This window comes from Capricornis sumatraensis, chromosome 1, assembly GCF_032405125.1.
Source record: "Capricornis sumatraensis isolate serow.1 chromosome 1, serow.2, whole genome shotgun sequence".
NCBI classification, from domain to species: Eukaryota; Metazoa; Chordata; class Mammalia; order Artiodactyla; family Bovidae; genus Capricornis; species Capricornis sumatraensis.
Genome location: NC_091069.1, coordinates 239,216,420 through 239,234,441, shown reverse-complemented (window position 1 = coordinate 239,234,441; position 18,022 = coordinate 239,216,420). Strand labels below are relative to the sequence as shown.

The 18,022-nt window shown below is 39.6% G+C and overlaps 1 protein-coding gene across 2 annotated transcripts in view; it reads left to right on the top strand.

Annotated features, from left to right (window-relative positions):
- PPP2R3A (protein phosphatase 2 regulatory subunit B''alpha) overlaps positions 1-18,022 on the top strand; it is a 181,931-nt gene that overhangs the window by 33,433 nt on the left and 130,476 nt on the right. For both annotated transcript variants that reach the window (XM_068971755.1, XM_068971762.1), the window contains exons 3-4: positions 2,575-2,678; positions 12,556-12,658. In XM_068971755.1, coding sequence (XP_068827856.1) covers positions 2,575-2,678; positions 12,556-12,658 — 207 coding nt within the window. The remainder of the gene's footprint in view (positions 1-2,574; positions 2,679-12,555; positions 12,659-18,022) is intronic.

The following is an 18,022-nucleotide window of genomic DNA, read 5'->3' as shown; positions in this document are numbered from 1 at the left end:
GGGTCATCCCAGTGCATCAGCCCTGAGCGCCCTGTATCATGCATCGAACCTGGACTGGCGATTCGTTTCACATATGATAATATACATGTTTCAGTGCCATTCTCCCAAGTCATCCCACCGTCACCCTCTCCCACAGAGTCCAAAAGACTGTTCTATACAACTATTCTATACTCTTTTGCTGTCTCGCATACAGGGTTATCATTACCATCTTTCTAAATTCCATAAATATGAGTTAGTATACTGTATTGGTGTTTTTCTTTCTGGCTTACTTCACTCTGTATAATAGGCTCCAGGTTCATCCACCTCATTAGAACTGATTCAAATGTATTCTTTTTAATGGCTGAGTAATATTCCATTGTGTATATGTACCACAGCTTTCTTATCCATTCATCTGCTGATGGACATCTAGGTTGCTTCCATGTCCTGACTATTATAAACAGTGCTGCAATGAACACTGGGGTACACGTGTCTCTTTCAGTTCTGTTTCCTCTGTGTGTATGCCCAGCAGTGGGATTGCTGGGTCATATGGAAGTTCTATTTCCAGTTTCTTAAGGAATCTCCACACTGTTCTCCATAATAAATTTGTAAATATTAATCCGAGTGATTTGCTACTCTTTATGAGCTGACATGTACATTTTAACAAAGTCTTCTGAATAAAAATCATAATCCAAGGAAATGAAAGTGGTTTAATAGTGGATGTAGTCCTGCAGGATGGTAAATGCACAGGCCCTGAACGTGTTTCAGCTGAGCTGGTGACCACTTCCCAAGGAGGAGCTAGACGATTCCTGATCCCTTCCAATTCTGAAAAATCCGTAGTGACTCTAATGTTGGGAGCTTCAAGTACTTAGGCAAGCCAGTCCCAGTCTCACTCTATATTTTCTCTCTCTTTTTGTGGCTCTGCACCACCACCTCCATAATATAGGCTGTTCTTTTAATTTTCCCAGCAGTTGCCAATAGCCTATCACATATAAGAGCATTTTCTTGGCATACTACTATTCCTCATGAAAGGGAGACTTGCGATTGGGGAAAGTGGATTTGACAGTAACCACCCAAGGTATATTAATTGTGAGCTTTGTACCATGGCAATCATAATTTACACAATAAACAAAATCCATTTGGTTGCTAAGTAACAACTTTCTCTCATTCTTGACCTCAGTGGAGGTATTTGACCTCTGGACTTAAGAAATTTTAAATTCCACCCTGCTTGCAGAATGTGATTGGGTGGCCCTGGCAGAAGCAATCTCTTATTTCTGCGCTGTACTTAACTTACCACCCTTGGCTTGAATCTCATCATCCATGTCCTCATCTCTGACATGAACCCATCAGTCCTGGGCATTCTCTCAGCATAACTAATCTCAGATGAAGTACTGTTCAGGCTTCTGTAGGATCCCCTATGCACAGAGGCCCCACATCAGGAGCAGCTTCACCTCAGCCTAATACGGATTCACATCTAGTCATCTACCAGAGGAGAAGCTTCCCTTTGGAGAATAAGACTCAACAGTCCTATATCTATTAAGAATATCTTTATCCAGTAATAAGATGTGACTCTTTGAAGAGCTTCAGATTTGGGAAGACATTTTATGTGTGTATACAAAATTGGGAACATGTGGAGATTATTTTTCTGCTAATATTTAGATATTAATACTTGGAAGAATTTTCCCTCTAGAAAAAAAAAACCAGGTAAATCTGGTATGAATTATTTCTTATAAAAGGATAAGAATAATTTTTCTTTTTTATTTTTAATATAAATTCATTTATTTTAATTGGAGGCTAATAACTTTACAATATTGTATTGGTTCTGCCATACATTGACATGAATCCGCCATGGGTGTACATTTTTCTTAATTGAAAGAAAAAGGTTTTTTATTGAGAAGAAAATCATTACCTTTAGGATATTGTATTTTAGTTCTTTCTAAGGCTGTTATAATGTGTCGTCATTGGTGATATGTTCTGATATATAAATAAGTGATAGCATTTTAATTTTTGCCTCCCATCTTTCACCTGAATTGTAACCATTTAAATAGATTTATAGCTGTTTTCTAAAACAGTCCAGGCCTTTCTGTTTCTCCTTGAACCTGGGACCTAATAACACAGTAAGCAAAGGAGAAAAGAAGAGAGAGGTTAGAGCGTATTGATACCAAGTAACTGGGCAGTAAAGGTGGCTGTATTTTTCTCCCATAGGAAGGGAGGCCATTTACACAACCAAGACATTCAGTCACTTATTTTTCTTTCTAAAAGTAGAAAATACATGATGTAAGAGTGGTAGGAAGGGAGGGAAACTGGTTGCTTTAACTATAAAATTTACAGGAAAGAAACATCACTATAAATGTACTTTAAGAAAAGGCAAATGGATATTCATCTTCATCGTGAAACGTGTCATCCTCTTGTATTGTTTTCCCTCTGTCTCGCTGAATCTACCCCAGCTGATGTATCTGCCTCAATCCCAGTTTTGCTCCCCCAGGTCCCCTTCTGTCCACCTTGGCCTGAAGGGTAAAAGCCACAGAGGCCCTTTCTTTGGCCCTGTCATCTCTTCACTGCCCCTTGGCTCACACTGCATTTGTGTTTTATTTGCAGGCCTGCGGCTGTCCTCTTTATTGGAAAGCCCCCATGTTCAGGGCTGCAGGGGGAGAGAGGACAGGATTTGTGTCAGCACAGTCATTCATCACCATGTGGAGAAAGTAAGTAAGAGAGCAGCTACTCGAGCTGGGCAAGGAATTATCTGGTCCTCGTGACATGCTTTATAAAGGACGCTAATTTTACTCATTCATTAATTTCCCCCTTACCCTTTGTTTCAGCAAGTAAAATTTAATGATTCACAACTTTTTATGCCCACAAATTCTTTCCCTAAGCCTTTATCTTGCATGTCTCTGATCGTTAAAGCAGATCTCCAAAACTACTTGTTTAATAACTATTTGATAATTTGTTAGTTTCACTTGTTAACAATATGAGTCTTAGGATTTGACTCTTGTAGCAGTGATATAAATGCTCCTTTAAGGGGAGCAAATCATACATGTCACATGCTTTCATTCTCATCTGATCCAAGAATTGTATCCAGTTGATTTATTAAAAAAAACTGAATTCTGGGACTTCTTGGTGGTCCAGTGGTTAAGATTCTGTGCTTCTAACCCAGGGGACGCTGATTCCATCCCTGGTTGAGAGTTAAGATTCCCAAGGCCGAAAATAAATAAAGGCCTTTCTTTTAAAAAATAACTGAATTCTAATAGATTTTAGTCATTACTTTTTGAAAGCTCCAGTTAAGGAACAAAGGGTTAGTATATTTATAAAGATACTCCTGGATTTTAATATCCTGACAAGTTCTCTTGAATTTAAATCCAACTTTCTTCTCGCTTTTCTTTTTTCTCCCTTCTTTCTTTAGAAATTATTTCTTGATATATTTATGCACAATTTAAAGGAATGTTATAGCTTGCCCCTTCTACCTCTTCTAACTGATCAGCCTTCTCTAAGTATGTTGTTCTCACTTTCTGGGCTGGATACCCTTCTTGATGAACTACTGGGAAATGCTGTTTATCTGCCATCACTATCATCATTGTTATTTAAAATCAGCATATAATAGCAGCAAAACTCAGCTTACAGATTCTTCTAATCCTTTCCTGCCACCTCAAAGCCCTTACTAGTATAATGCTTGAGAACATCATAGGTGATTAATAACTATATTCTTATTTTTAAAAATCTAGCCACAAGTTAAGTTCACCAAGTTCTTCTTGCATTTCAATAGAACTAAAGTGATCAGGAATGGGAAAGAAGGCAATGGCACCCCACTCCAGTACTCTTGCCTGGAAAATCTCATGGATGGAGAAGCCTGGTGGGCTGCAATCCATGGGGTCACTAGGAGTTGGACACGACTGAGCGACTTCACTTTCACTTTTCACTTTCCTGCATTGGAGAAGGAAATGGCAACCCACTCCAATGTTCTTGCCTGGAGAGTTGCAGGGACAGGAGAGCCTCGTAGGCTGAGCCTCATAGGCTGCCGTCTATGGGGTCACACAGAGTCGGACACAACTGAAGTGACTTAGCAGCAGCAGCAGCAGCAGCAGAGATCTCTTCAAGAAAATTAGAGATACCAGGGAACATTTCACGCAAGGATGGGCACAATAAAGGACAAAAACAGTATAGACCTAATAGAAGCAGAAGATATTCAGAAGAGGTAGCAGAAGAACTCGGAGAAGGCAGTGGCACCCGACTCCAGTACTCTTGCCTGGAAAATCCCGTGGATGGAGGAGCCTGGTAGGCTGCAGTCCATGGGGTCGCTAAGAGTCAGAAATGACTGAGTGACTTCACTTTCACTTTCAACTTTCATGCATTGGAGAAGGAAATGGCAACCCACTCCAGTGTTCTTGCCTGGAGAATCCCAGGGATAGGGGAGCCTGGTGGGCTGCTGTCTATGGGGTCACACAGAGTCGGACACTACTGAAGCAACTTAGCAGCAGCAGCAGAAGAAGAACTATACAGAAAAGATCTTCATGACCCAGATAACCACGATGGTGTGATCACTCACCTAGAGCCAAACATACTGGAGTGTGAGGTCAAGTGGGCCCTAGGAAGCATCACTACAAACAAAACTAGTGGAGGTGTTAAAATTCCAGCTGAGCTATTTCAAATCCTAAAAGATGATGATGTTAAAGTGATGCACTTAGTATGCCAGCAAACTTGGAAAACTCAGCAGTGGCCACAGGACTGGAAAAGGTCAGTTTTCATTCCAATCTCAAAGAATGGTAATGCCAAAGAATGTTCAAACTACCACACAATTGGACTCATTTCACACACTAGCAAAGTGATGCTCAAAATTCTCCAAGCCAGGCTTCAATAGTACGTGAACTGTGAACTTCCAGATGTTCAAGCTGGATTTAGAAAAGACAGAGGAACCGGAGATCAAATTGCCAACATCTGTTGGATTATAGAAAAAGCTAGAGAATTCCAGAAAAACATCTGCTTCATTGACTATACTAAAGCCTTTGACTGTGTGGATCACAACCAACTGTGGAAAAATTCTTAAAGAGATAGGAATACAAGACCACCTTACCTGCCTCTTGAGTAATCTGTATGCAGGTCAAGAAGCAGCAGTTAGAACTTGACATGGAACAACAGACTGGTTCCAAACTGGGAAAGGAGTATGTCAAGGCTGTATATTGTCACCCTGCTTATTTAACTTCTATGCAGAGTACATCATGGGAAATGCCGGGTTGGATGAAGCACAAGCTTAAATTAAGATTTGGGAGACTGTCTTTTTACTTTGCTTATAGTTTCCTTTGTTGTGCAGAAGCTTTTAATTTTAATTAGGTCCCATTTGTTTATTTTTGCTTTTATTTCCAGTATTCTTGGAGATGGGTCATAGAGGATCCTGCTGTGATTTATGTCAGAGAGTGTTTTGCCTATGTTTTCCTCTAGGAGTTTTAGTTTCTGGTCTTACATTTAGATCTTTAATCCATTTTGAGTTTATTTTTGTGTATGGTGTTAGAAAGTGTTCTAGTTTCATTCTTTTACAAGTGGTTGACAAGTTTTCCCAGCACAACTTGTTAAAGAGATTGTCTTTTCTCCATTGTATATTCTTGCCTCCTTTGTCAAAGATAAGGTGTCCACGGGTGCATGGATTTATCTCTGGGCTTTCTATTTTGTTCCATTGGTCTATATTTCTGTCTTTGTGCCAGTACCATACTCTCTTGATGACTGTGGCTTTGTAGTAGAGCCTGAAGTCAGGCAGGTTGATTCCTTTAGTTCCATTCTTCTTTCTCAAGATTGCTTTGGCTATTTGAGTTTTTTTGCATTTCCATACAAATTATGAAATTATTTGTTCTAGCTCTGTGAAAAATACCATTGGTAGCTTGATAGGGATTGCATTGAATCTATAGATTGCTTTGGGTAGTATACTCATTTTCACTATATTGATTCTTCCAATCCATGAACATGGCATATTTCTCCATCTATCAGTGTCCTCTTTGATTTCTTTCACCATGAAGCAACTGACAAAGGACTAATCTCAAAAATATACAAGCAACTAACTCCTGCAGCTCAATTCCAGAAAAATAAATGTCCCAATCAAAAAATGGGCCAAAGAAACTAAACAGACATTTCTCCAAAGAAGACATACAGATGGCTAACAAGCACATGAAAAGATGCTCAACATCACTCATTATCAGAGAAATGCAAATCAAAACCACAATGAGGTGGTACATATACACAATGGAGTATTACTAAGCCATTAAAAAGAATATATTTGAATCAGTTCAAATGAGGTGGATGAAACTGGAGCCTATTATACAGAGTGAAGTAAGCCAGAAAGAAAAACACCAATACAGTATACTAACACATATTTATGGAATTTAGAAAGATGGTAACAATAACCTTGTATGTGAGACAGCAAAAGAGACACAGATATATAGAACAGTCTTTTGGACTCTGTGGGAGAGGGAGAGAGTGTGTTGATTTGGGAGAAAGGCATTGAAACATGTATAATATCATTTATGAAATGAATCACCAGTCCAGGTTCGATGTATGATACAGGAGGCTTGGGGCTGGTGCACTGGGACAACCCAGAGGGATGGTACGGGGAGGGAGGAAGAAGAGGGGTTCAGGATGGGGAACACGTGTATACCCGTGGCGGATTCATGTTGATGTATGGCAAAACCAATACAATATTGTAAAGTAATTAACCTCCAATTAAAATAAATAAATTTTTTTAAAAAGATGTGGGAGAAACATCAATAGCTCAGATATGCAGATGACACCACCCTTATAACAAAAAGTGAAGAGGAACTCAAGATCCTCTTGATGAAAGTGAAAGAGGAGAGTGGAAAAGCTGGCTTAAAACTGAACTTCAAAAAACAAAAATCATGGCATCCAGTCCCATCACTTTATGGCAAATAGATGGAGAAACAATGGAAACAGTGACAGACTATTTTATTGGGCTCCAAAATCACTGCAGATGGTGACTACAGCCATAAAATTTAAAGATGCTTGCTGCTTGGAAGAAAAGCTATGACAAACCTAGAGAACATATTAAAAAGCAGAGACATTACTTTGCCAACATAGGTCCACCTAGTCAAAGCTGTGATGTTTGCAATAGTTGTATGGATGTGAGAGTTGGACCATAAAGAAAGCTGAGTGCCAAAGAATTGATGCTTTTGAACCGTGGTGTTGAAGACTCTTGAGAGTCCCTTGAACTGCAAGGAGATCAAACCAGTCAGTCCTAAAGGAAATCAATCCTGAATATTCATTGGAAGGACTGATGATGAAGCTGAAACTCCAATACTTTGGCCACCTCCTGAAAAGAACCTACTCACTGGAAAAGACCCTGATGCTGGGAAAGACTGAAGGCAGGAGGAGAAGGGGACGACAGAGGATGAGATGGTTGGATGGCATCACTAACTTGATGGACATGAGTTTGAGCAAGCTCTGGGAGATGGTGAAGGACAAGGAAACCTGGCATGTTGCAGTCCATGGAGCCGCAAAGAGTCGGATACAACTAAGTGACTGCACAACAACAAAGTGATCAGGAGAAATAAGACTGCCAGTTCACACCAAAGCCAAAAGTTATAAGTGCTTCATGTTTTCCAGGTGAATTTTGATCATTTTGTTACAGGGAATAGTTCTAAGTTGTTCAGATCCCAAGGGCTGCAGTGGCCATGGGAGAATCACTCCTTACACACGAGTGGGATGACCCTCCAGAAGTCAGGGCCGTGGCCACCATTTCTTCTCTCCTACTCAAATAGGACACAGATGGATAGAAGTCTAGAAAATGGGGCTTTTCCAGTGTATGGTTAAGCAATAATAAAAGTAGAATAATTTCTTGGAGTCCAGAATTAGCAAAAAAGCACTAATTAGGCAGGAGTAAGCCAGTTAAAAAAAGTGGTATTTGCCGTTTTGGCTATTGTGGCACCTAGAACCAGAGGGAAGAAAATAGAGCCAAAGGCCTAGGATTCCCTCTCCTTTCCCCACCAGGAAAGCCAGGACTTCAGCAGGGTGGTCTGCTTGTCTGTTATTAGTTACTATTGTTGTCATTTTAAATAAGCATATAACAGTAGCAGAATTGAAGAACTTGAAATGTGTAGATGTTCTGGCTTTCAGCTACCTTCTCTCCCCTGGGTAGGTGCTAGGCCCTAAAAAATGCCTCAGGTGGAGTGTGAACAAAGGGTAGAAAGAATAGGGATGTTACACAGCTCTTGTCAGGGTATCTTCAGCTCCTGAATTCAGCATTGTTGGCAAAACCCCTCTAACAATCTGGGAAAACAGCAAGAGTGAGTTGTAATTGTTTCAGATAAAAGTTTGAACAACCTGGGAGATTCAAAAATAAATAAAAGGAAGTAGTTCATTCTATAAATGATTAGAGCCAGAGAGAAGAGCTTACATTCTAAGTTATTTTCACTTTGCATTCTAAGTTATTGTCACTATGTGTTTGTGAGCCTGAAGCTGACTGTGGCAGAAGAAAACTAGTAATCAGCTTGTTTACCTACAATTAACTTTATAATGTTAAGGATAGTAACAGCCAGGTGTCTTAAGATTCTGTGTCACTGAGAGAGTGGACATTTATGTTGGTGGATAGAGCAGCAGCATCCACAACAGCTGTATTTCTTTATTGAGATGAATCATTTTCATTTTATCTCCAAGGAAAAGAGATTTCTGCAAAGTCAAAGGGGGGAAAAAGGACATGAAGCACAAGTCCTCATTTTCCATTACTGCAGGAAACTGCTTATGAAATATATAGCATGAGCAACTGTCCCTGTCTTTTTTTCATTTAAAAAAAAAATCCTATGAATAGATAAGTGTAAGGTCTTTTTTTCTGTTTTCTGGCCAGATACTATAATGACTGGAGCGCCCTCTAGTGGCAGCTTCTCTCTTGCGCGCTCAAAATGCCTTTTAAAAACGAGGATGCTTTCAGTCCAGTTCAGTGGCTCAATCGTGTCCGACTCTTTGCCACCCCATGAATCGCAGCACGCCAGGCCTCCCTGTCCATCACCAACTCCCGGAGTTCACTCAAATTCACGTCCATCGAGTCAGTGATGCGATCCACCCGTTTCATCCTCTGTCGTCCGCTTCTTCTCCTGCCCCCAATCCCTCCCAGCATCAGAGTCTTTTCCAATGAGTCAACTCTTCGTGTGAGGTGGCCAAAGTACTGGAGTTTCAGCTTTAGCATCATTCCTTCCAAAGAACACCCAGGGCTAATCTTCAGAATGGACTGGTTGGATCTCCTTGCAGTCCAAGGGACTCTCAAGAGTCCTCTCCAACACCACAGTTCAAAAGCATCAATTCTTCAATGCTCAGCCTTCTTCACAGTCCAACTCTAACATCCATACATGACTACTGGAAAAACCATAGCCTTAGGGCTATTTTGGGAGACTAAGCAACTAAGTATGATGGTTTGAATTACCACACTTACCTTGAAGAAGACATGTGTTTATTTTTATAATTTTTTACAAATTGTACCCTTTGCTTAGTGACCTGGATCCAACTTTAGCATATTAAGACTTTCAAGTACAAAAAACATAACAGGATTAAAACATATTGGCATATACATACACATGCTGACTTACCCCAGTAATAGGCTCTATATAATCTTGTGGGGAAAGTCAAATCCAAAAGCCACAGCATAGCAGTTAATAATTTTCCTCCTGTCCCAGTGCTCATAGGGTGGAGGTTTCTGAGCCCTCTTCTGAGTGTTTCGAACGTGAACTCCTCACCAGGCTTTTGTTCCCCTGCCTCTGATCCCCCTCCCTTCCCTGTTCTGCTGCCCATTTCCTCTCTATTCTTTGACAACTGTTTCTGCTACAGTCAAGACATTTTTAGGGGAAAGAGATTGCTCCACAGCATTTCGTTTTGAGTTCCTAGATTACCAACTTTGTGACAGAACTCCTCTCAGAGTCGGTAATATTGCTCCAACTTTTATATGCTTTACTTCCTCTTACCTTTTCATGTCAAAGTGTCATTTGTTCATTAACATCATTTCGTCTTAAGAGCTCTGGAAGATAGTTTAGAATAGCTATGTTTACCTTCCTTCTCCAGTTTTCGTGACTTTTATTATCTCTTTTTCTGCTGGCAAATGAAGTTCACCAGCCTCTAGCACTGGCTGAACATCATAATTCATCTTTTCTTTCTGTTGCATGCTTCTAATACCAAAAGGCCATGCCTGACTTAACTTCACCCTCTCAGAATCTCTCTCATCTGGTATATCTGTGCAATTTGTACATAGTGCTGCTATCCTTTCTTCATGAAAACACTATTTTCCAAAGACCTCACTGCCTTTTGGTTGTGATCATCCCACTCATGTTCGAATCATAAGAGATGGTTCCCATCAGCACCTGTTTCACTAATCTCTTTCTGAAACGTGTATTTATTTAACTTTGGGAGCCTTAAGAAGAAGAATGCTGAGGAATGATAAGGAAAATAACTTTAAAGAGTGTTCTATGACTTTAATAATCACAAATGGAATCCGTTAAGTGGATATCTGTTGGTCAGATCACAAACATTTTTTAAGAATCTTTAGTATGAAAGTCACTGTTTCTGGTGCTAAAGGAAAAAAAAAAAAGAGCTATAACCTTGCCTGCCCTTTAGGTGCCAGAGAAATAAAAGGCAATTCATGGTACAATAGCATATGTAATACACATAAACTAAATATAACACAAAGATCAGTAAGGGATTTAGTTATCAGAGAAAGCTTTTTGAAAGAGGTGAGTTATTAGCTGGACCTTAAAGAATAACCTGTATTCAGATAGCAAAGTTGGGAGAGGTGGTTTTCTAGGAGAGATAAACAGCATGAGAAACGGCACTAAGGCAAGAATGCACACGGCACACTCAGAGCAGAATGGCTCAGGCCGGCTGCCCAGAGTGGACGTTTCAGTTTAGCAAAGTGGTAAGATAGGCATACTGGCTCTAGCCTAGTTAAAGAGGGCCTTAAATGCCAACCTTAGATATCTAGATTTCCTCATATAAGTGGTAGAAAACTGTTGAACATTTTTGGAAAAGGGAATTATATAATCAAAGAATGTTTTAGAATGATGAATTATCTGTGATGTGAGGTTGGATGGACACTGAAACCTGTTTTGACCTTCTTCCCTTCTGAAAGTCTCAGCATGAAATAAAAAGACCCTGGACTTAATGGTAAACTGGAAATAGGAAGGAAGAAATGGTTGTTTAAAATATGTTCCCATCCTATATTCCAAGCACCTAGTGGTCCACGCTAGAAACCTGGAATTCATCATGGACTTTCCCCACTTTTATCCCTCCACACGAATCAACTATCATGTCCTTTCATTTTCAGCTCTCATGCTGCCAGTATTATTGCTCAAGCCCTTAGACAAACTTCTGCCTGGTATTTATGAAAAACACATCTGATCATGTTCCCTGTCCAAGTTAAAATTTTTCTGTGAGTAGGCGGAAGTCCAGGCTTCTTGACCTGGACTTGACCTGGACCTGAATGTGAAAGGGTCTCCAGGATCTGATCCTAATGCTCATGTCCCCTTCCCTTCCCACCTCCAGTGCTTGCAGTTGCCCAAATAATCTGTGCAATCTCATACCAGGCATTTGTACATGCAGCCCTCTTGATCCACAGCAGCCCCTTTTCCATTTCACAACTCTTCAGGGAATTTCACTGGCCATCCTGTGTCCTTCCATGACACCCTGAATTTATTATTTCTCTAATAAGATTATCCAGGAGTATGATCTTATTGGTGTATCTCTCTCACTAGACTGTAAGCTCCTTACAGGGCACAAAACCATGTCTTATTTTCTTTGTATTCCAAATATACACAAGGCCAGACACAGTATCTGGCACACAATTAGCATTCAATAAATGATTAAGGAAGAAAAGCAAGAAAGTTTGGAGACTAACTGGATGTGGAGAATAAGGAAGAGAAATAAGTTTGAAATGACTTCAAATTTTCAAGCCCAAATAACTTGGAGTGGTACCACCATTAACAAAAATAGACATCCATGAAAAGAACTGACTTTGAGAAGAAGATTCTAAATTTGGTTTTCACTATTTTGACTTTGCTATGTGAGTATAGCATCCAAATGAAAATGTCCAGCAATTAGCTGGAGATGAGGAATTCTTAGATCTTTAAGATTTAATAGGGGCTTCAGTTTTTCTTAAGCCTGGTCCTTCAAAGTCTCATTTCAAAAGCCCCGTCAGGTTGGTCCTGAATGTCTGCAAACCTGGACAAACAGAAGTTCATGTCTTACGTGGTATGTGGTGGTCCATCAGATGTGTTCCCTCCTTGTAGGCAGCTCTGGAGTTCTGGTTCCAGATACCCTGAGCTAACCTGAATGGACCTTCTTCACGTGTATCTTTACCTGCATTAGTTCAGTTGACTTGGTGGTCTCAGAAGCATTCTACAGAAATAATATACCATCTTGTTGAGCTTTTATTAAGAAGGCCCTTGAACAAAATCAGCAGCGTGGAATTTTTTCCTTTTTTTAATCATTTTAAAAGAAAGCACTTGATTCTTGACCTAAATGGCCTTCAGACCAGACTGAAATTCCCAACTATTGATGTTGTGGTCACTGTTCACAGTAGCCAATCTTCCTAAGCAGTCATTTCTTTTCTAGGTTGCTGAGTAACCATCATGATGATGCCTCTAAGTTTATCTGTCTTCTTGCAAAGCCCAGCTGCAGCTCTCTAGAACAGGATGATTTTATTCCTTTACTTCAGGTAATTTTCATTTCCTTTTAAAATGGGTTTTATTTTTAGAGTTTCAGAAGCTTTTAAAATTTTTTCAACTGTAAGATATGTCAATTGAGATATACTAATTTAGAGACTGGATTTCTAGACGAGTGGTTTCCAAGATTATTTTAGCAGCAAAATCCTTTTGTTAAGTAAAAATTGATACAGATAATAGCATAAACAGTATAAAACAGATAATCATATATATATTATAGCCCAGATGAAACAGGGCTACTCCCACTGAAGCAGAAGAGAGAGGCCTTACTTAGGCTCCCCCTGTGCCCACCCACAGCAATCACAGAAGCACCTCCTGAAATCAGGCATTTGGCCTAGCTAATCAAGTTGACCTTCATTAACGTTAAAGAGAAAGAGATCTCCAACAGAAAGAGCCCAGTGGGGGAATATTTATATCCAGGCCTTCTGATGAGAATCAGTTGCATGCCAATATTGAATCTGTTTTTATTACAGCATTCTTCATAGCTTGATACATTGCTTGTTAATGTATTCCATATCTAAATATTACATTTTCCTAAGTAGTTCACAAATTCCTTGAAGCTGAGGTCTGCCTTTCATTTCTGTTGAATGAACATCATTTTTTGAGTTGTTCTAGTAAATCCTTGTTGACTGCTACTGAGGATGCCTAAAAAAGGGCAGAAAGATACATGGACATACTTTAGGTTTTTTTAAGTTGTATTTGTGGCTACCATCTTTTTTTTTTTTTCTTGTAGATTTTTGAATTGCAACATATACACACATGAAAACACACTAATCATGATGCATCAATTAATTTTCACAATGTGAGCACTTCTGTGTAACTAGCATGCAGATGAAGAAACCAAACATTACCAGCACCCCCAAACTCTTCATGCTCCCTGCCAGTCCCTGCCACCGTAGGGGAACCACTACCCTCACTTCTAATGCTGTATGACAGATTCTAATTGTTGGAACAGTTTTACATGTTCAGAAAATGAAGTTTGGATGTAACTTATTTTATGTGCAGGGGTTTTGAGCTTATTTTAATCTGCATGATAGCTTTGATTATTCTTAAACTCTTCTGCGATATGCTTTTGTTCCCCTTTAAAAACTATTCATGGGAATGAAGATTGTTAAGTTTTTCACATTTAATCAAGACCGTCATGTATAAAACCCAATGTTATGTATTCCTATTTATATTTTCTGTAAATTCTTCAGCCACCTCTCCCCCTCACCTACTCATCCATTCCCAGCCCTACTCTGTCTCCTATAAACTGCATCTTTTTTACTTCATTTGCTGATTAGCGTCAGGTTGGTCTGGCCAATGGATCGCACTGCCAGGAGGTGGGAGGGCAGAGAAGAAAGAAGTTAGCATGTCTTCCCAGCTGTTTGCTGCAGCATACTAATTGTATGTTTCTCTCTAATTCAGCTAATGCTGCAAGGCCCCTTCTCCACAGCTGTGGTGCTTCCTGGGCTCCTGTTGGTCTCTTCCTCTCTGGTCCCTTGGCCCTAGGGATTGTAACAGTATCTTTCTGCTGCTCATCCCTGGCACCTCCCATTCCCTTGTTTGTTCCCTTACCCACAACTCTTCACTTAGTTGCTTCATGAAAGATTCATATGGGAGAATTCTTTTTCCTGTGGGGACTACCCTGACTGAGTTTTATCAGAAGCTTTAATAAAAGCTTTGACAGGAATATAAACTAAGCTATGCCTAGAGAATTATGAACAAACAACAAAATTAGTGGACATTTTTACTTCCTTCCCTTAAATATAAGAGTTTTTATATGAAAAGTGGATATGTGGAGTCTGCTCATAAAAGAGGACAGACTGCTACCCCTCTCATTCTTTTCCAAACTCCTCTGAAGATAAGTATTGATATGTTAAAAGGAATAAACCAATGAAAGTGAGTGGAATGTCAGAGAGGAACAGAGGAGGAAAAAAATCAGTGTACAGGAGATCTAGTATCTCTTGAAGATAGAAAGTGGAAGCAAGCAAACGAGACCACAGCCCAGAGCAAGGGGCTGTGGGAGAAGTGAGCTGCAGTGGAGAAGTGAGCTATTCTATTCCACTCTGCTCATTAGGATCTCCCAGGGAGGCTATGAACTCAGAGTTGGCAGAGCTGATGTGAAGTACTAGGAATGGGGAATCACTGAAGGCTGGGGTACAGAGCAGTTGACCCTTTGACTGCTTACCTGGTTCCCAAATATAAAGTGCAGCCGGACTGCACTTGGAGCAGGCTAAGACAAATTTTAGTAGAGAAATATCCTAGATAGTGTCTGGCCAGTACTTGTCAAAATTATCAAGGTCGTCAGAAACAAGGGAAGTCCAAAAAACTGTCTAAGCTAAAAGGAGCCTAAGGAGGCACAACAACTAAATGTAATATGAGATGCTAGAACAGAAGAAAAGACATTAGGTAGCAACTAAGGAAACATGAATTAAGTATAGCCTTGAATAATACTAATAATAATGTATCAATATTGGGTTATTAATATAACAAATGCTAATGTAAGATATTAATAATTAGAGACCTGGGTGCAGATATATGGGAACTTGACACATCTTCTCAACTTTTCTGTAAGGCTAAAACTGTTCTTAAAAAGTCTTTTTTAAAAAAATAATTACTATATTCAGAGAGATTATATAAGACAAGAATAGATGCTGACACAAGAAAGAGCTGTGCGAATTTTAACATTTAAGTGCCAAATTTTTAAATTTCAGCATAAGGCCTGGCAACTAAAGTTAAGGATGTCTCTGGGGCACGCGAATGCACACATGTTAGAGAGAGAGAGAGAGAAAGAGAAGTGACGACATAAAGGACCAATTCAAGAATTTCAACATCTCACTAACTGTAATCTAGGGGAGAAAGAAGGGGGGAAATGGAAAGAAGGAAATCGTCAAAGAAGTAATATAGAATCATCAAATAAATAATACAAGATGGAGAGAATTGAAAAGACAGGAGTGATAGGATGGGTCCAAAGAGCAGAAACCCAGTGGGATTCCTTCAGATTCCTGTTTACTTTCTTGGGGAAACACATCGTGCCTGTGTGGCCATCACATGATCAAAAACAGAATATGGCCCTCCAACCCAGCTCTCATGTTCCCTCCAGTCACTGCCCACAGAACCAGAATATTCAGAATATAAGTCTTTTGGTTGAAAGGAGCCTCTGAGTGGCAAACACAATGAATTAAAAAAAGACATACATAAATAAGTCCTCTTGAAATTTTAGAAAGCCACTAAAATCCTCCAAAGAGAAAAACCAGGTCACCGTAATAGGAATAAGAATTGGGATGGTATTACATTCTCATTGGCAACCCTGGGGAAATGGATTTGAACTCAGATTTCTATATCCTACCAAGCTGTAGATCAGTTTAGAATAAAGACATTTAAAAACTCAGAAAGTTTATCTCCTGTTTTCTTGGAGAGTTACTTGAGTATATACTATAGCAAAAATAAACCAAGAAGAAGAAATGCATGAGATCCAGGAGACAATGGATTCACTTCAGAGAATCAGTGAAATAAAGTCCCAGGTTGGCAACTGAAGAGCAGCCACTGCAGAATAGAGAAGACAGGGGATTTCTCTGGGAAGGAGCTAGGAGGGGAGGAGTGAGTCCATGCAATAGTTTTTATATTTAAGAACAGGGGAACTGGAGAGTATGATGAAGATGCAGCATTATGTATCATAATGCTGAAGAAAGGCAATTAGAAACTCTAAGCTGAAGAAAGGCAATTAGAAACTCTAAGAAAAATGAAAAAACTCTGAAGTCATGTATAAACATGATGGAAACTAAAATATGACAGGATTATGAACAACTGGTGGGAAGTAAGAAAAGGAAGTTCAAAGGACCCCAGTAAAGCCTCATCTGCAGTTCAGTTCAGTCGCTCAGTTATGTCTGCCTCTTTGCGACCCCATGGACTACAGCATGCCAGGCCTCCCTGTCCATCACCAACTCCCAGAGTTATTCAAACTCATATCTATTGAATCGGTGATGCCATCCAACCATCTCATCCTCTGTTGTCCCCTTCTCCTCCCACCTTCAATCTTTCCCAGCATCAGGGTCTTTTCCAATGAATCAGTTCTTCACATGAGGTAGCTAAAGTACTGGAGTTTCAGCTTCAGCATCCATCCTTCCAATGAATATTCAGGACTGATTTCCTTTAGGATGCCTCACCTTAAAAAAAGAAGAAACGGAAGTTCATTTAACTTCAGTACCCAGAATAGTCTCCTTTGAATGCCCAAGGGACATGATATTGGACCAGTAAGAAATGATATGCATTCCTGGTATGCTGCTTAACTGGCATTCAACAGTATTTAGAGTCAAAATGTTGTAAAATATTTTAATGTATAACACCTAAAGTCATCCTATGAATAAACTGAAGAAAATTTTGTTATGGTTGCAGAACAGTATTTAAGCAACCTGAACAATGTAGAAACAAAATATTGCCAAAATTTGAAGCAGTAAAAGAGAAAATAAAGTTAGAAGTGCTATTGTCATCATCCTGTAAATAGAACTTAAGGCACTAAGATGAAATGGGGTGAAGATTAAATGTATAAATAGATTATTTCTCATTTATAGATATAACCAATATAAAAACTAAAAATCATTCATAACCACAAATACTGGGTAAAGGGGGGTAAAGTGGGCCAGTATAAATGAGCTAAATCCTCATCTTCCCTAGCAAAGAATCATAAATATTGTTATGCAGAGTACATCATGAGAAACGCTGGACTGGAAGAAACACAAGCTAGAATCAAGATTGCCGGGAGAAATATCAATAACTTCAGATATGCAGATGATACCACCCTTATGGCAGAAACTGAAGAGGAGTTAAAAAGCCTCTTGATGAAAGTGAAAGAGGAGAGTGAAAAAGTTGGCTTAAAGCTCAACATTCAGAAAACGAAGATCATGGCATCTGGTCCCATCACTTCATGGGAAATAGATGTGGAAACAGTGGCAGACTTTATTTTTTTGGGCTCCAAAATCACTGCAGATGGTGACTGCAGCCATGAAATTAAAAGACACTTACTCCTTGGAAGAAAAGTTATGACCAACCTAGATAGTATATTCAAAAGCAGAGACATTACTTTGCCGACTAAGGTCCGTCTAGTCAAGGCTATGGTTTTTCCTGTGGTCATGTATGGATGTGAGAGTTGGACTGTGAAGAAGGCTGAGCGCCGAAGAATTGATGCTTTTGAACTGTGGTGTTGGAGAAGACTCTTGAGAGTCCCTTGGACTGCAAGGAGATCCAACCAGTCCATTCTGAAGGAGATCAGCACTGGGATTTCCTTGGAAGGAATGATACTAAAGCTGAAGCTCCAGTACTTTGGACACCTCATGTGAAGAGTTGATTCATTGGAAAAGACTGATGGTGGGAGGGAT